The sequence below is a fragment of the Hyaena hyaena genome, unplaced genomic scaffold, assembly GCF_003009895.1.
Source record: "Hyaena hyaena isolate Hyena2069 unplaced genomic scaffold, ASM300989v1 scaffold_318, whole genome shotgun sequence".
Lineage (NCBI taxonomy): Eukaryota > Metazoa > Chordata > Mammalia > Carnivora > Hyaenidae > Hyaena > Hyaena hyaena.
Window position 1 is genome coordinate 637,496 of NW_024080949.1, and position 15,823 is coordinate 653,318.

General features: G+C 37.9%; 1 protein-coding gene across 4 annotated transcripts in view; it reads left to right on the forward strand.

Annotated features, from left to right (window-relative positions):
• Positions 1–15,823, forward strand: part of DMD (dystrophin) — a 634,325-nt gene that overhangs the window by 75,942 nt on the left and 542,560 nt on the right. For all 4 annotated transcript variants that reach the window (XM_039248767.1, XM_039248768.1, XM_039248770.1 and 1 more), the window contains exon 3: positions 11,625–11,836. In XM_039248767.1, coding sequence (XP_039104698.1) covers positions 11,625–11,836 — 212 coding nt within the window. The remainder of the gene's footprint in view (positions 1–11,624; positions 11,837–15,823) is intronic.

Genomic DNA, 15,823 nt, shown 5'->3' on the forward strand with positions numbered 1-15,823 from the left:
AGCCGACATGTTTCATTTTGATGAGATGTTGGTATTTTCTTATAATCTGTGACTCTCCAACTGGTGGCAAAATCCCCCTTTGACCTTAACTCATCTATAGGTATGAGCACCAGCACATGCTTACCTCTGGTTTATAACCACAACAGGAAAAGGAGCTTGTTTTCAGAGGACTCATTTTCTCTGTTAGAATATTCGACATACTTTAAATGAAGTAATATGGTCTTTGACAGTCTGTTGATTATGAAACTAAGAGATCTGCCTGAATTCCATTTCCAACTCCTCACCATATACATTGGATGTGACTTTGAGTGAAATGTTTTGCCGTTTCCATTCCTATAAATGCTATTTACTATCTTTTCACCTTACATATTCCACAGATGGTATTTTTTCTTAATTGGAAAGTGGTCTCAGTGACTCAGAAAGCTGCCTAAATAATATGCTGCCTTGTGCTTGCTGCGAGAGAGCATTTTCTCTAATGTTTTATTCTGAAAAATTCAAATACACAGGAAAGCTGAAGGAACTGTACATTCAATAGCCATGAACTCACCATTTAGATTCTGCTAGATTCTTCATCCCTGTTTCCTCTCATCTATCCCTAGTATTTTTCGATGCATTTCAAAGTTTGGAGACATCAGTTCTCTTTACCCCTAAACACTTCAGCGTGCATATCATTAATTAGAGCTCAGTATTCTTTTACAGTTCCTTTGTTTGCTTGCTTGTGGCAAAATTTGCATAGTCAAATGCACACGTCTTGTGTGTGCCATTCAGTGAGCATTGATGAATGGCTACACTAGCGTGACCCATGCCTCTATCAAGATACAGAAGAATCCAATCACTCCAGAAAGGAAAGAACTTTTGGATAGTAACTGGACTTTAGTGTGATGATGGTTTTTCAGTATACACAAATATCAAACGATTACGTACACCCGAAGCTAATATAACGTTATAGGTCAGTTTTACCTCAATTTAAAAGTTTCAAAAGAAAGGAAGCTTTTTTTTAGGTTGGCTTTGAGTGTATTTTAACTGAATTTTCAACACAGCTGAAGTTAAGATCGTCAGGCTGAATCCTACGAACATCCCATCCAGGGGAATGATAGACGGCTGTTGATACTGTTTTTGTTCATCCAACCACTGAGCTGACTGACTTCTTTTCAATAACTTTGGAAGGTGAGCCTCTGTCTCTGACAGAAACATCAGGAAACATGTATTTCACAGACTGTTGGAGCTCGTAGGAATCTCAGGGATCATCCAGTCTGCTCACTTCTGCTTTGTGGCTCAGGATTTAAGAACTTCAGTCTCATTATGACAGTACATGATTGCCTATCTGTACCCCTATAATAGTGAGTTAGGGGCCAGGCTGTCTGGTCAGTGCCCTGTGTCCATTATTTCCTTAATCTCCACAGATGGTCAGTCTTCTTGTTATTGTTAACCTCATTGTACAGAGAATAAACTAGGTGTGAACATAGCATTAAATTACTAACTTTGCCATGTTCGAACTAACGAGCATTAGACTAACATTACAAAATATTTTTAACTTTGTCATTTATTTATTCTAGATCTTTTATCTATGAATTTAAACTAAATGCTTGGCTTTTCTTGAATTCTAGGTTTTTAGGATTTAGAAAAGGAGCAGATATTCAAATTAGTCATAGTGACTAGCATTTACTCATGTGCCTATAACTCCCTTCTCTTTTCAGGTTTTTGATCTGAAATGTCCCAGACATTTTATTCCATGTTTACATAGCAACCACATCCCTTCTGTCCTGTTCCTAAATACAGAAAATGCCCATTCACACCAGCTACATTTGACTTCCTGGTTAGTCTATTTGTTTCTCCCTCTTCTTAACGGGTTTAAGTTGAGATTCTTCTTTGCAGAGCTTAACTATAAATCACTTTTGTACAGAACCATGTTTAAATGCCTTGTGAAGTTAGATGAAACAAATATTAATATTCCCTATTTGCACTTACCTAGGTTTCTTATAAGTCTTTGAATATCAAACATTAAGATATGCTCACATTATTCAAGGTATAGATGTAACCTAACTTTGTATAAGAGTATAATAATGGCAGTTTCTTTCTTTCTTTCTTTCTTTCTTTCTTTCTTTCTTTCTTTCTTTCTTTCTTTCTTTCTTTCTTTCTTTCTTTCTTTCTTTCTCTTCCTTCCCTCCCTCTCTCCCTCCCTCCCTCCCTTGTTCCCTTCTTGATCATCCCTAACATTGTGTTGACTATTTTAGCTGCAGGGAACAATCTGTTATGGTTCCCACATCTCTCCTATTTTTGACTATCAGAACTCATTATCTTAACTTCACTTGGAATCATTTTGCTTACAGTTGACCATAGTTAAATATCTGCCACTCTTAACTCATTTGTGACCTATTTGCCTGCAATGTCACTCTTCCAGCTTGGCATTTTCTACCTGGAACAGTTAAGTGCCCTGTGGAATCATTGACATATACAGTGTGCTCCACCCAGCAGATCACAAATGTTCGCTGATGACTATAATCAATTGTTTAGTCAAAGAAGCAGTAACACCTTGCTTTAGTATGGTCCTCTGTGCTTTTATTCATTGTTGGATTTTATCTTCCCAAAAGTTATTTGTTTGTTTATGTTCACAGAAGTTCTTTGGTTGTACAACTGTCATTATTTCAGTTTTGCAGTTGAGGAAATTGAAGTTGTGGTGAATCAACTTTTGCCAATTAAATTTCTTCACAAATCTAGGGCTATAACCCATTACTAACTGCCAATCAAGGTTTCCTTCTAAAACTTAGTCACAGTAACTTCTAATTCTCAGCCTATAAATCCAGTACAGAAATTGCAACAGAGCTGTTCTTTGTTCTATAGCAATGTATATTCAAAAAGGCAATCATTTCGTTTTTCTAAATAACATTTTTCCCTAGGAGAAATGTTGTGGGAATTTATATCAGTCAAGAATGTATATCGATAATCAAACATAGCTAGCTCAAAAACATGAAGTGAAAGATTGGTTAGTACTCAATCAACTGAACTGTTTCTTTCTCTGCAGTATTGTGGTTCTTGACGTGAATGCTGAGTTTCCAATTTGACGCTTCTGGAGATCTGTAAATCAGGACACATGCTGAGTCCCAGTCTGTCATCCTGAGTCTTAGCATTGGTTATTTATTTCCTTTCATTATCCAGCATCTACTTACTGGACAGATCAGTTGAGATGCTTTCCACGATGGCCCTCTGAAAGGAGAAATGCATACATTTGGGGAGCTCTTCAATTACCAACATGCACAGATTGCCTGAGTTTATATGCATATATTTTATTATTATTTCACTTTTGTATGTCAGATGAATCTGGTATAAAAGTAAATCTAACAGTATGGGCTCTAATGACCAAGTACATTGCCGTAATATATCTTTGGTCTATCAATAATAACTTGAATGCAGTGTTGGAAACGTGGTGAAATTCTGCAGTTCGAATTGTTGCCCAAGTGTGGACAATTAGCAGGTCCATACAGTGTCCAACCACAGTGGGCCGGGTCCAAAATAACAGCTCCTCTTCGGCGATCTGCAGATCAAGATTTCCTTGACAAAATGGAATATATACCCCATACTCCCAAAGTTTTCTTTTACATATGTTTCTACCGGGTCCGCTCTTAGGACAGCTATATCCATCATTTGCAGGTCTTTGTCGCTGTTGTTAAATAACCACTTGGCTGTTTCATTAGTCTCTGTTGGCTTGTTTCTGTGAGTCCAGTCTGGTTCAATGGCCAGTATTTTCCATTCTTCATCGCACCAGCCTAAGACTTAAATTGTACTGTGTCCTGAGCAAAGCCATTGCATCTCTTGTTATTCATATCTACCAGTGATGCATATTTCTCAGGTTGCAACACTTTTGAAAAGATGACTTCTCCAATGTTGTACATCAAATATATTTTACAAGCCTAATCATACTTCATTAAATTTTTATTGAAGTACAATATGCATAGGGAAAATGGACATATTTAGCTTGGTGAGTTTGCACAAGCTAAATACAACTGTGTAAACAGCACTCAAATCAAGAAACACAGTAATACAGGAGCTTCAGAAGCCCGCATAATGTCTCTTTCAGTGACTACCGGTCCCACAAGGTTAACCACTAGCCCGCCTTCTACAGTCCTATTACTGTTTCCTGTTTTTCTATATTATATAAGTGAAATAGAACAGAAAACAGTATGCCCTTGTTTTGGGATGGCTTCTTTCCCTCAACGTTATGTTTATGAGATTAATGTATAATATTACATAAATGATATTAATACGTAATATTGCATAAGTTGTAGATATGTTATTTTCGTGGCTAGATAGTGTTCTATTGGTAAATTTATCCATTATCCATTTATCTATTGGTAAAATTATACATTATATTTATCTACTATATTTACCCATTTTATTGTAGAGGGGAGTTTGGGTACTTTCCACTTAGGGGAATCTTCCAATTTAGTACACGCCTTTTGGTGAATACAAGTAGCATTTGTACCTGGGAGTGGAATACAAATTAAATAATATATTTTTAAAGTTTTTTAATGTTTATTTATTTTTGAGAGAGAGACAGAGACAGAGAATGAGCAGAGGAAGGGCTGAAAGCAAGGGAGACACAGAATCTGAAGCAGGCTCCAGGCTCCAGACTGTCAGCACAGACCTTGACACGGGGCTCAAACTCACAAACTGTGAGATCATGACCTGAGCCCAAGTCGGATGCTTGACCGACTGAGCCACCCAGGAGCCCTCAAATCAAATATTATTTTAAATGTGTCTGACAAGTTGAGTATTTAAGGAAATCCTATGGTGAATCGTTTTGTAAAGGAAATAATCTCTCCATGATTTCTGCTCTGCAAGATGGATTCTCAATATCGGTAGTTATTTCACAAGAGTTGATACATCTGTTGATTTGCTTTCTAGAATTTGTCTCATTGTACTTATGTTAATAACAATATGATATTTCATTGTTGTTATTAGCCTCTGGAACTCTATGCTTTAAACTTTGAAAATGCCCATAAAAATATCCTTATCTGATATATACATACACTTCTCTATATTATACCATCTCAGATTTAATTAAGAATACCGACTGAGGTGAAAAGACGTGCCAACAGATTCTGTCTCATCTATGGTTTATTTTAAGAATATTAGAGAAAGATCATTGATTAGTTTTGGCTCTCAAGAATCTCCCCCACACACCAACATACCTTTTAATTTGTGGATTTTGTGTTAGATGAGGATATTCTACTACTAAATACGATACTGAAGATGATCTATGCCAAAATATATGGCTGATGCAGAGGCATTAAATCAGAAAGGATGACCAGAGAATATTCGTTTGTTTAAAATAGAGATCATGAAGAATTAGAGGAAAATAGCGTGAAATATGCATTTTTTAAGTTCTTATTTTAATTTCAGTTAATATACAGTGTTATATTAGTTTCAGGTGTACAGTGTATTAATTCAACCCTTGCGCGCATCACCCTGTGCTCATCAGGATGAGTGTCCTCCTCATCCCCACCAGCTCTTTCACCCTTCCCCCCACCCCCTCCCCTCTGGTAACCGTTAGTTCGTTCTCTATAGTTAAGAATATGTTTCTTGATTTGTCTCTTTGTCTCTCTTATTTTTCCCCCTTTGCTGCTTTTTTTCCCCTTAAATTCCACATATGAGTGAAATCATATGATACTTGTCTTCCTTTGACTTATTTTGCTTAGCACTATACTCTCCAGATCCATCAATGGTGTTGCAAATGGCAGTATCTTATTCTTTTTATGACTGAATAATATTCCATTGCATCTATATACCACATGTTCTTTATCCATTCATCTATTGATGGGCACCTGGGTTGCTTTGATATCTTGGCTATTGTAAAAAATGCTGCTATAAATAGGGGTGCATATATCCCTTTGGATTAGTGTTTTTGTATCTATTTGGTAAATACCCAGCAATGCAATTGTTGGATCATAAAGTAGTTCTATTTTTAACTTTTTGAGCAACATCCGTACTGTTTTCCACAGTGGCTGCCCCAGATTGCATTCCCACCAACAGTGCAAAAGAGCTCGTTTTTCTCCACATTCTCGCCAACACCTGTTGTTGCTTGTATTGTTGATATTAGCCTTTCTGACAGGTGTGAGGTGATAATCTCATTGTAGTTTTGATTTGCATTTCCCTGATGAGAGGTGACAATATGCATAATTCTTAAGCCATTGTTCAAATTATGTAAACTTGAAATGCAGTAAAAAGACAGTAATTCCCTTAAAAATTTTTTTAACACTTATTCATTTTTGAGAGACAGAACAGAGTGTGAGCAGAGGGGCAGAGAGAGAGGGAGACACAGAATTTGAAACAGGGTCCAGACTCTGAACTGTCAGCACTGAGCCCCATGCAGGGCTCGAACTCACTGATCAAAGTTCATGACCCAAACCAAAGTTAGAGGCTCAACCAAGTGAGCCACCCTAGCACCCTGACAGCGATTCCTTTTAAAGAAGAAAGACTTAAGGTCCTGGGCAAGGATTAACTTTACAAGTGGCATTTTTGCATCATTATAAAAAGGAAGCATGGATAATTAAAACAGTCTGAATGTACAATTCATTTGACAGTTACTGAAAGTATACTGGGTAGCAAGCACTAAGTTTTGTTTCTGGTTTGTTTGGGGTTTTGTGTTGTTGTGGGTTTTTTTGTTTGTTGTTTGTTTTTTTGTAATGAATGAAATTCTCAGACTCACTTTCCCCAGACGGATGACCTTTGGACAATGCTTTGAGTGAAAGTGTTTTTTACTTGTAAGGTGATCCCCTGAAGTATGAGTAGGAGAGTGAGCAGCGAAATAGGGAAAGAAGCCAATAATTGAGCCAGGTATGGAGCAGATTATTCTTGTGGGCAACTAGAATTCCACCCTGATGAGTGACCTCTGGGAGACCATGAAGAACACACCTCCCAGTTGTACCCACAAAGGGTCATTATCTTCCAACTTTCATCATTGGCTGGTTTGTCCCTCCCTTACACTAAGATTTCCACCACTCTGCTAAAATTATTTTCTGTGTGGTCTTCAGGGAATTCTGTGTGGTCAAAGCCAATGGATATTTTTGGCATGGGCTTTGGGGAGTCTGACTAGTTCCACGTGTTGGCTTTTGTACTCCCTATTGATATGACCTTATGCAATTCTTTAATGCAGTCTGTTTCTTCCTCTGTTTTTTTTTTTTAATATTTTTATATATTTCTAGGAGAGAGAGAGAGACAGCGTGAGCAGGGGAGGGTCAGAGAGAGAGGGAGTCACAGACTCTGAAACAGGCTCCAGGCTCTGAGCTGGCAGCACAGAGCCCGACGTGGGGCTCGAACCCACGAACCGCGAGATCATGACCTAAGCAAAAGTCGGACGCTTAACCGACTAAGCCACCCAGGCACCCCATGTTTCTTCCTCTGTTAAAGGAGGAGAAGTAGCGACAGAAGCAGCAGCAGAAACAGAAGCTTCATAAGATCATCATGTTGATTAAATGAACTAACGCTCAGACAGAACTTAAAATAGTCCTTTAATCAGTGTAGGTATTCAAATAAATGTTAATTATTATGACTTTTATTGCCTGTTGTGACATTTATGGCATTTGAAAGTGTTAACCACTTCTGTGTTTTTGAAATTCTTTCTTGTCCATGTCTTTATGAAAGTACACTTTCCAAGCATTCCTCCTACCTCTCTAGCCATTCATTCATCTTACTGGCTACCTTGGCTTCGTTCTGTCTTTATGTTCTGTCTTGCATTTTCCAGGACTTCTTCTTTAATCCTCTCTCTGTTCAGTCTACATACCATATCATTGAGAATGCATTCACACTGATGTCTTCACTACTTCTTTGTAGTCCCTTATAATCCTGGATTTCTCTCCCAAAATACCAGCTATGCCATTGTGCCTTCAGTCCAAGTGACTAAAATGATAATCCTCTATAGATTATCCTCACAACCTCCCAATGAATAGGCCCAAGAATGAACTCATTATCTTTTCCCTAGAACTGTTCATCCTTTATTCTTTGGGTAGATAGTGGATGACACCTTTATCTAAGAGGCACCAACCAGAAGTTGGGGAATCTGTCTCGACTCCTTTGTTTCCCCACTTCTTAGCATAATGCCTGGTATGTAGCAGATGGTAAATAAAATGGTGACTCACAGACTAGATAAATGGATTGTTGGGTTGGGCTGCCTGGAGGGATAGATGGATTGTTGAGTGAGTCTGTAGCCTGTAAATTTATTTAGTTAAGTATTATCTGATGATCACGTATAGTTGAAGGTCAAGGATGAGAAAGCACACCCTTAGTGGGATGCATACACTGATGAACCATTTTCATTTGTTACATTACACACCCATGACCCTGTGGGATGAAAACTTTGATTGCTGTGAATGAACAAGCATTCAGATGGTATACGTCTGAAATAATGATCTGGGTTATGAAAGTTTCCTCCTTTTGCCTCAATGAAGACATACATACCCACATAATAGGAAGAACTATCTTACTTCTTCCTCATATGATGGCCTATTTAAATATAAAGATTATGTCTGCCCTACTGAAATGAACTATAAGATGTATGAAATATTCACTGGCATGAAGGCAAATGGCTTACCATGTTTATATCAAAAATACCAGGCATTTAAAATTTTGCTAGCATAATAAATGTCACTAATCAAGGCTGATTAATGCAAAAGCAAATTGGAATCAGACTTTTTAAGGAAAGCCAATTTTATTATTTTCAAATACATATAGTATGTAAAAATAGGCTAAGAAAAAAAGGTGCCAACCATGCATAATAAAGTAGCCTGCTATGATAAGTTGAATAAATGGTTTATAATGGGAATATCAGTTATTTCTCTGATTGATGGAGAACTATTTCAGAACATGTTAAGACATATTTATTTCTATTTTCAATAGCTTTCTTATAATAACATTTATCCTATTAAGTTTTTGAACAAAAGATTAAATAGAAGACTAATTAATAATTATAAATGTCAGGGCACCTGGATGACTCAGTCAGGAGACCAGGCAACTTTTGATATCGAGGTTGTGAGTTTGAGCCCCAGATTGGGTATAGAGATTACTTAAATTCTATTACAAAATAATTCAATAATAACTGTAAGTCTCAACTGTAATAGGCACTGCACTACCCTATGGGGGCAACAACAGCAATGAAACAAACAAATAAAAAAGAACGGTGCTCAAAGATTAGAGAGAGAGAGACTGACATTTAAAACAGAGGTTTACAGGGGTGCCTGGGTGGCTTAGTCGGTTAAGCATCCAACTTTTGCTTAGGTCATGATCTCGCGGTTCGTGGGTTCGAGCCCCGCGTTGGGCTCTGTGCTGACTGCCAGCTCGGAGCCTGGAGCCTGTTTCAGTCTGTGACTCCCTCTCTCTCTGACCCTCCCCTGCTCACGCTGTCTCTCTCTCTCTCTCTCTCTCTCTCTCCTAGAAATAAATAAAACATAAAAAAAAAAACAACAACAGAGGTTTACATAGTAACTAAAGATAGAATATAATATGTTGACTGGATTTGCAGTGCCTAGGAAACACCCAAACAGAAACAAAACCAATAAAAACAGTCATTTAGAATGAGTGCCACTTACTTGGCTTTACCTATTCTAGGTACCAGATTCTTGATTTCATGTCACAATCACTAGTCTTGGAGGTTCTGTCTAGTTCTGATGCTTATTTACAGAAAATCTGAAGCACTTCTTTAGCTCCTAACTTAATGGAGCCAACAACAGGGTTAATAAAGAAGGCCTGAACTTAACATCATGAAGCCCAGTTTTACAGTACTGTGCCGTGTATATTTTCTCTGTCTATCCATGGCCCCCCTTGCCCTTCTCTACTTTGGTCTCTATTCTTAGGGGCTGCTCTGTGTCATCATTGGGCTCCCATGCTCTCTGGCTTCCAGTAGGTTTACCCACTCGGGACACCTGTTAGGAAAGTGAAGAGAGAGCGCAAAGTGAGATGAGGATATTTTTTCTCCTAGTTCCTTCTGGAGAAGTTGTCTTGGGCTGACAGTGTCCCGTGACAAAAGATCACTGTGCTTCTCAAGGGGGTTTCTCCTCATGATTCTTAGCTTCTGGACACTTCTCCCTCCCCTGATTTCTTGGTCCCAGATACAGTAAACAGCGCCACTGCCGCAAGGTCCAATCTCCTGTATCATCTTTGGTGATTTTCCTACCCCCTGATTATGTTGTAATTGTTCTTTCTAAATAGGCCTCTCAGATTATCCAGGCCAGACCACAGAGAAGTATGTATGTCAAGCTAAGATATTTCAGAGGACAGTTGGGAGACGCTGAAGGGTTTAAATGAGGGATTGGGGTGATCAGATTTATATTAGTTATTACCCTCTCTATAGTGTGGAAGCTGTGTTACAAAACAGAGGCTTGAGGCAGTAGGGCTGTAGACTCTGTTGCAGACATGTAGGCAAAAAATGATAGAGGATAGAGCTTTGCAGTGGGAATATGTGACAAGTGGGAAGGAATTCTATATGAGAGAAATTAGTAGCCACGTCTATATGGTATTCATGGAGACTTGAGGAAACATCTACAATATCTGCCAGGTTTTGCTCAAGGGATAAAGCTGATAGTGGTTTTATTACTTATTTTCTGGGACATTATTTCTATTTTATGAAATCAGCTTAAAGAAAAGATAATGTGGTCCTTAGAAGAAAAAGACAATGTAGTATGTTTATTTTTCATATATTAAAATAAAGTACTTCAGAGCAGAATTTATAGGGCATCTCCATCTTTGACACACAATGATACCAAAAAATTTGCCTCAAGATAAGCCTGCCTTACTTAGAAAATATAACCAGCATGAATTCTTAGATATTGTTACAGGACATTTCCAGGATGCCCATCTGCTCTTGGGTTGCCGCAGAAGAAGACCCTAGGAAAAGGTTTTGAGAGCATGTGGTTGATTTGGGAGTTGAGGGAAACAGCAGTGGGGAGTGAGCAAGTAAGGCAGATAGGGCAGTCAATAAAGGATGGTGCATTATCCAGCAGGTTCCTTCTGTGGGGCACTGGAGCTTTATCCCATTAGAAAACTCTGGAACCCCTTGTAAAACACGTGCTCCCCAGTTATGTACCCTGGTATGAATGGGGCTAAAATATTCATACCCCAATGCATACCATTAGTTCTTGGTTACAGGCTGCTCTTGGGAAGTGGGGTGACGGGAACCATCAATTCCCCGGTATATCTAGCCAGCCAGGTAGATGGCAAAACAAATCCTTTGTGGCACCACAAAGCCTTTAGGGAATGAATTTCCAATGATGGTGTCAGAAGTCAGGTTGTTGGGCACTGAAGTGGTAAGGGCAAGGCGATTCAGGCATTCTGCTATAGTACCTTTCTAAATGATTCTTCATATTTGGCTCTGCGGATTGAGAATAGACAGAGTTGAATATCTATGTACACTACTGATCTTCTAGGTCGCCTTCAGGAAGATAACTTAACCTCATGTTTGCCATTGGAAAAAGTAAGGAATTCTATTTTCCATTATCCTAGTTGTAACACAATGAACAGTGCTTTAAATGAGTAATATAAAGAGTGGGATAATCTTTGAGTGTTAAAATTCAGATGTCTTCTACAGACTAGTATTTACTCCTATATATTCAATTTTTTTTTGCTTTTTATTCCAGTTGAAAGAATTCAGAATCAGTGGGATGAAGTCCAGGAACACCTTCAGAGCCGGAGGCAACAGTTGAATGAAATGTTAAAGGATTCCACACAATGGCTGGAAGCTAAAGAAGAAGCCGAGCGGGTGCTGGGGCAGGCCAGAGCCAAGCTGGAGTCGTGGAAGGAGACGCCCTACACGATGGATGCGATCCAAAAGAAAATCACAGAAACCAAGGTTGGTATCACAGATATGTCCTTAAAATAAAATACTGGTTGTACCGGATAAAACTATCCTTTGGATTAAAATTTAATGATTTTTAATGTAAATGTGTTAAAAATGATGTTTAAGCAGAAACAAACAGTAGACTTTTTAGTCAAAGTAGAGATTAGACGAACATTGATGGCTAATATCAATCTTTAATTTTAATTTTATTTAACCTATGTTTCATAGGCTGGTTTTCACAGTGCACCATTTTTTGAAATCACTTCGTTGTTGACATACATACTTAGGTGGTAGCATGAAGTCAGTCAGTTGGGATTAATCCCTCACTAGAAAAAGGAATAGGTCTACTTCTTCCTAAGTAGGTCACTGAATGGAAAAGGGAGAAGATGTGTAAGGTAAGGCACGGATAAGGTGTACTCTCACTTTCTCTTCCAGGTCTTTGACCTCTAGACCAATTTTTCTACTTCTTTCTCTTCTTCCTCTTATTTCTCCCCAAAATTCTGCCATGTATCTGTCCATTTCATAGTCTAGAACTCTCCATGATACAAGAAAGAGAAAAGGGAAAGGAAATAATATTTGTTTAATGACTGTGTTGCATCAAGCATCATGCATAGTGCTTTAGATGCACTTAATTCTTTGCAACCTCATATTTATGGGTCAATTGGGAAAGACCTAAATGGTAAGCAGAAAAGTAACACAGTGGGAACTTGATTAGATTGAATTTTTTATTAAAACCCTCTATAGACTTTTTTTCTGGTGGAAAAAGGCCTTCTGCTAAACAATTGTCTGAATCACAAATTAGCTATGTCATCTGCAAAAAAAAAAAGCCTTGTATTGTGGTTTCCTTGGATGAAGTGGCTTCCATTTCTAAATTAGTCAGTGTTTAGGCTGTGCCGAGCTACATGGCATATGTGTTTATGTTAGGTTTATTTAAAAAATAAACCCTGATTTCTCAATAATTTAATATAATAATGATTAATTCCTTGGATGTGTCATTGTACCATGCAGGTTGAAGAGTTCTTCCTGGGAGCTCTCTCATAAATAGTAAGTTGAGGAATCCAGGCTTCTCCAATTTTGTGAAACTATCATCTTAAACTCATGGTTGCCCATAGTCACTGCAGGAGAGTAAGAGAAAATGTGACCAATTTATCCATGGGGTTCTATGGACAGGCCTGGCCTGGAAGCGATGTACCTCGCTTCTACCCACATCCCATTGACCAGAACTAGTTTCCAATTTAACATCAGGAAGAGTCAATGGGAAAAGTGAGCTAGTGAGCTTTTAGACAATTTCTGCCATAGCTACTTTTCCAAAGGACCTGAGCTGCTATAAAGACAAGATTTTTGTTTATATGACAAGAATATTAGAAAGTCACATAGAATTTTACAGGCTTATCATTAGCTCTGTGGGAAGCAATTATTTCTTTCACAAGGTACATGTTGCCACTAAGATTTTCTCCTTGGGATGAACACAGAAGGTGGAGGAATTTCTTTTTTTTTTTTTTAATATATTTATTTATTTATTTTTTTACAAAGAGTTTATTGTCAAATTAGTTTCCACATAACACCCAGTGCTCATCCCCATGAGTGCCGAAGGTGGAGGAATTTCTAATGACGGTGTTCCCAATTCTTGGTTTGACTATGGGAAATACAGAATTCATGTAGCTACTCTTGAAGTCTCTCGTCTTATCCATAATGTATTCAGTATGCTATGCCATTTGTTTTTCCTCTCCAAAATTTGAGGATTCCACGAATCTAGCAGATCTTGGAACAGAGTCGTTAACTGGTGGAGAGGAATTAACAAGGGAAAAGAGTTTGGACTGGACCTTTGAGTTAGAGTAAGGGAAGGAGAGATGAGAGGCATATAGTGATAAATTTGATAAGAGCAAGAAGACTCTGCAGGGTGGCACATGAGAAATCTTAAAATCTACAAGAATCTTGAAGTGATGGCAAGAGTGATGAGGGTTTTATAGCTCTTAGAAAAGCAAGGGGTTTTAAATAAGAGATGAAAAGAGTTGTAAAAGAAAATATGAAAGGATAAAACAAAACAATTCCATCATCAAAATAAGTAATATATTTTAAATACCTAAAACAGACAAGATGGTATTATAATTGCTCTCCTTGACATGCTTTTAAAATAAAAAATTGGCTTTTGAATTTTTATTCTAAAATGACATGATAAAAATGGCTCAGCCATTATCTATAGAAACTGATGTTTTTGTGTTATATATTTAGGAATTTAATTATATATATATATATGTATGTATAATTTCAATGTAAGTTCATTATATAAAGATGACCAAAGCTGTAATTTTCCCATCCATTTCTTAAATGACATATGCTAAAGCTAAAAGTAATTCTAGTGCCAATACTAACATTTATCTAGTACTTGCTATTTGTCAAAAATGGTGCTAATCACTTCACATAAATTGGCTTGTTCCACCATCTCAAGAATCTTCCATGAAAAGTACTATTGTTCCCAGTTTACAGGTGAGAAAATTGAAGGCCAGAGAAGTTCAGAAACTCCTCTTAAAAATCACAGAATTAGGATGTGAATGCATAGCACTTACTCTTGTAGATGACCTCACAGATTTTCTCTTCTACCGATTGTCTTCTATGTGGCTAGGACAAATCAAGAAAACACTGTAAAGATCAGAAAGGGAGATACCTGTAATTATGAAGTGACAAATAAGATCATCTTACTGATAAGCCAACAGGTGGGAAATGAGAACAATGAAAATAGTATACAAGGAACAGGTTTTCATATTCCATTTTACCATGAAAAGCTAAAAAGATAATTGCAAAGTATATCCCCTTTTTAAATGAAACTACAAGGGGCGCCTGGGTGACTTAGTCGGTTAAGCGTCCGACTTTCGCTTAGGTCATGATCTCGCGGTTCGTGGGTTCGAGCCCCGCGTCAGGCTCTGTGCTGACTGCCAGCTCAGAGCCTGGAGCCTGTTTCAGTCTGTGACTCCCTCTCTCTCTGACCCTCCCCTGCTCACGCTGGCTCTCTCTCTCTCTTTCCTAGAAATAAATAAAAAATATTTTTTTAAAAAATGAAACTACAATTTTTAATTCTTCTGAAAGGGAGCATAAGGCTCCCTCAGTGGCTCAGTCGGTTAAGTGTCCAACTTCAGCTCAGGTCATGATCTCATGGTTTGTGATTTTGAGCCCCGCGTCGGGTTCTGTGCTGACAGTTCAGAGTCTGGAGCCTGCTTCAGATTCTGTGTCTCCCTCTCTGTCTCCCCTTCCCCTGCTCATGCTCTGTGTTTCTCTCAAAAAAGGAATAAACAATAAAAAAACATTTGAAAGTCAGGGAGCATATAAAATGAAGATCTGGCCTTTATGTCTAATATGTTATCACTACTGAGTGGTAATAGTTGGCTTATCATTTACAATTTTCTTTTATGAAGAAAGGGTGAAAATAGACATAAAGAGGCATTGGATAATTTGAGCAGGATCTCCTTGCTCCATAAATTCCTTCAGAGTCTCTGTGCCTAAGATCAGCCAGAAAGCTGGTGAGCCTGGTCAGGCAGGCATCAAGCTGTGTGGCTGCAGAGGTAGAGAGCTGTGATTAAAGCAGGCAGCCGCCCTTGCAGCAGTATCACTGATGAATGTCCTCACTGCCACAATGAAATGGTTTGCAAGGCAAGCACTAGTAGTACTATACTCTGAAAATTTAAGCCAATCATCATACCCAAACTAAAGAACAATTTATCTACCATTCTGATATTTTGATGATTCATAATTGCTCATCTTTGCCTATAATCTCTTCCATTTGTTGTCTACATGTTTTAGTTGTCCTATAATGTTGATAAAATTTTGAATTCCAATTTCAAACTTGGTATCATTACATAAATATTTATATATATTGCTATATATAACTTTTAATAATTATCATTTTAAATTATTTGCAGCATTTCATTAAGTTTCACCTTTAACCACTTCCTTACTGATTGGACAAACAGCCTCCTCTTCTAGGTTAAAAAAAAAAAAAAGTAG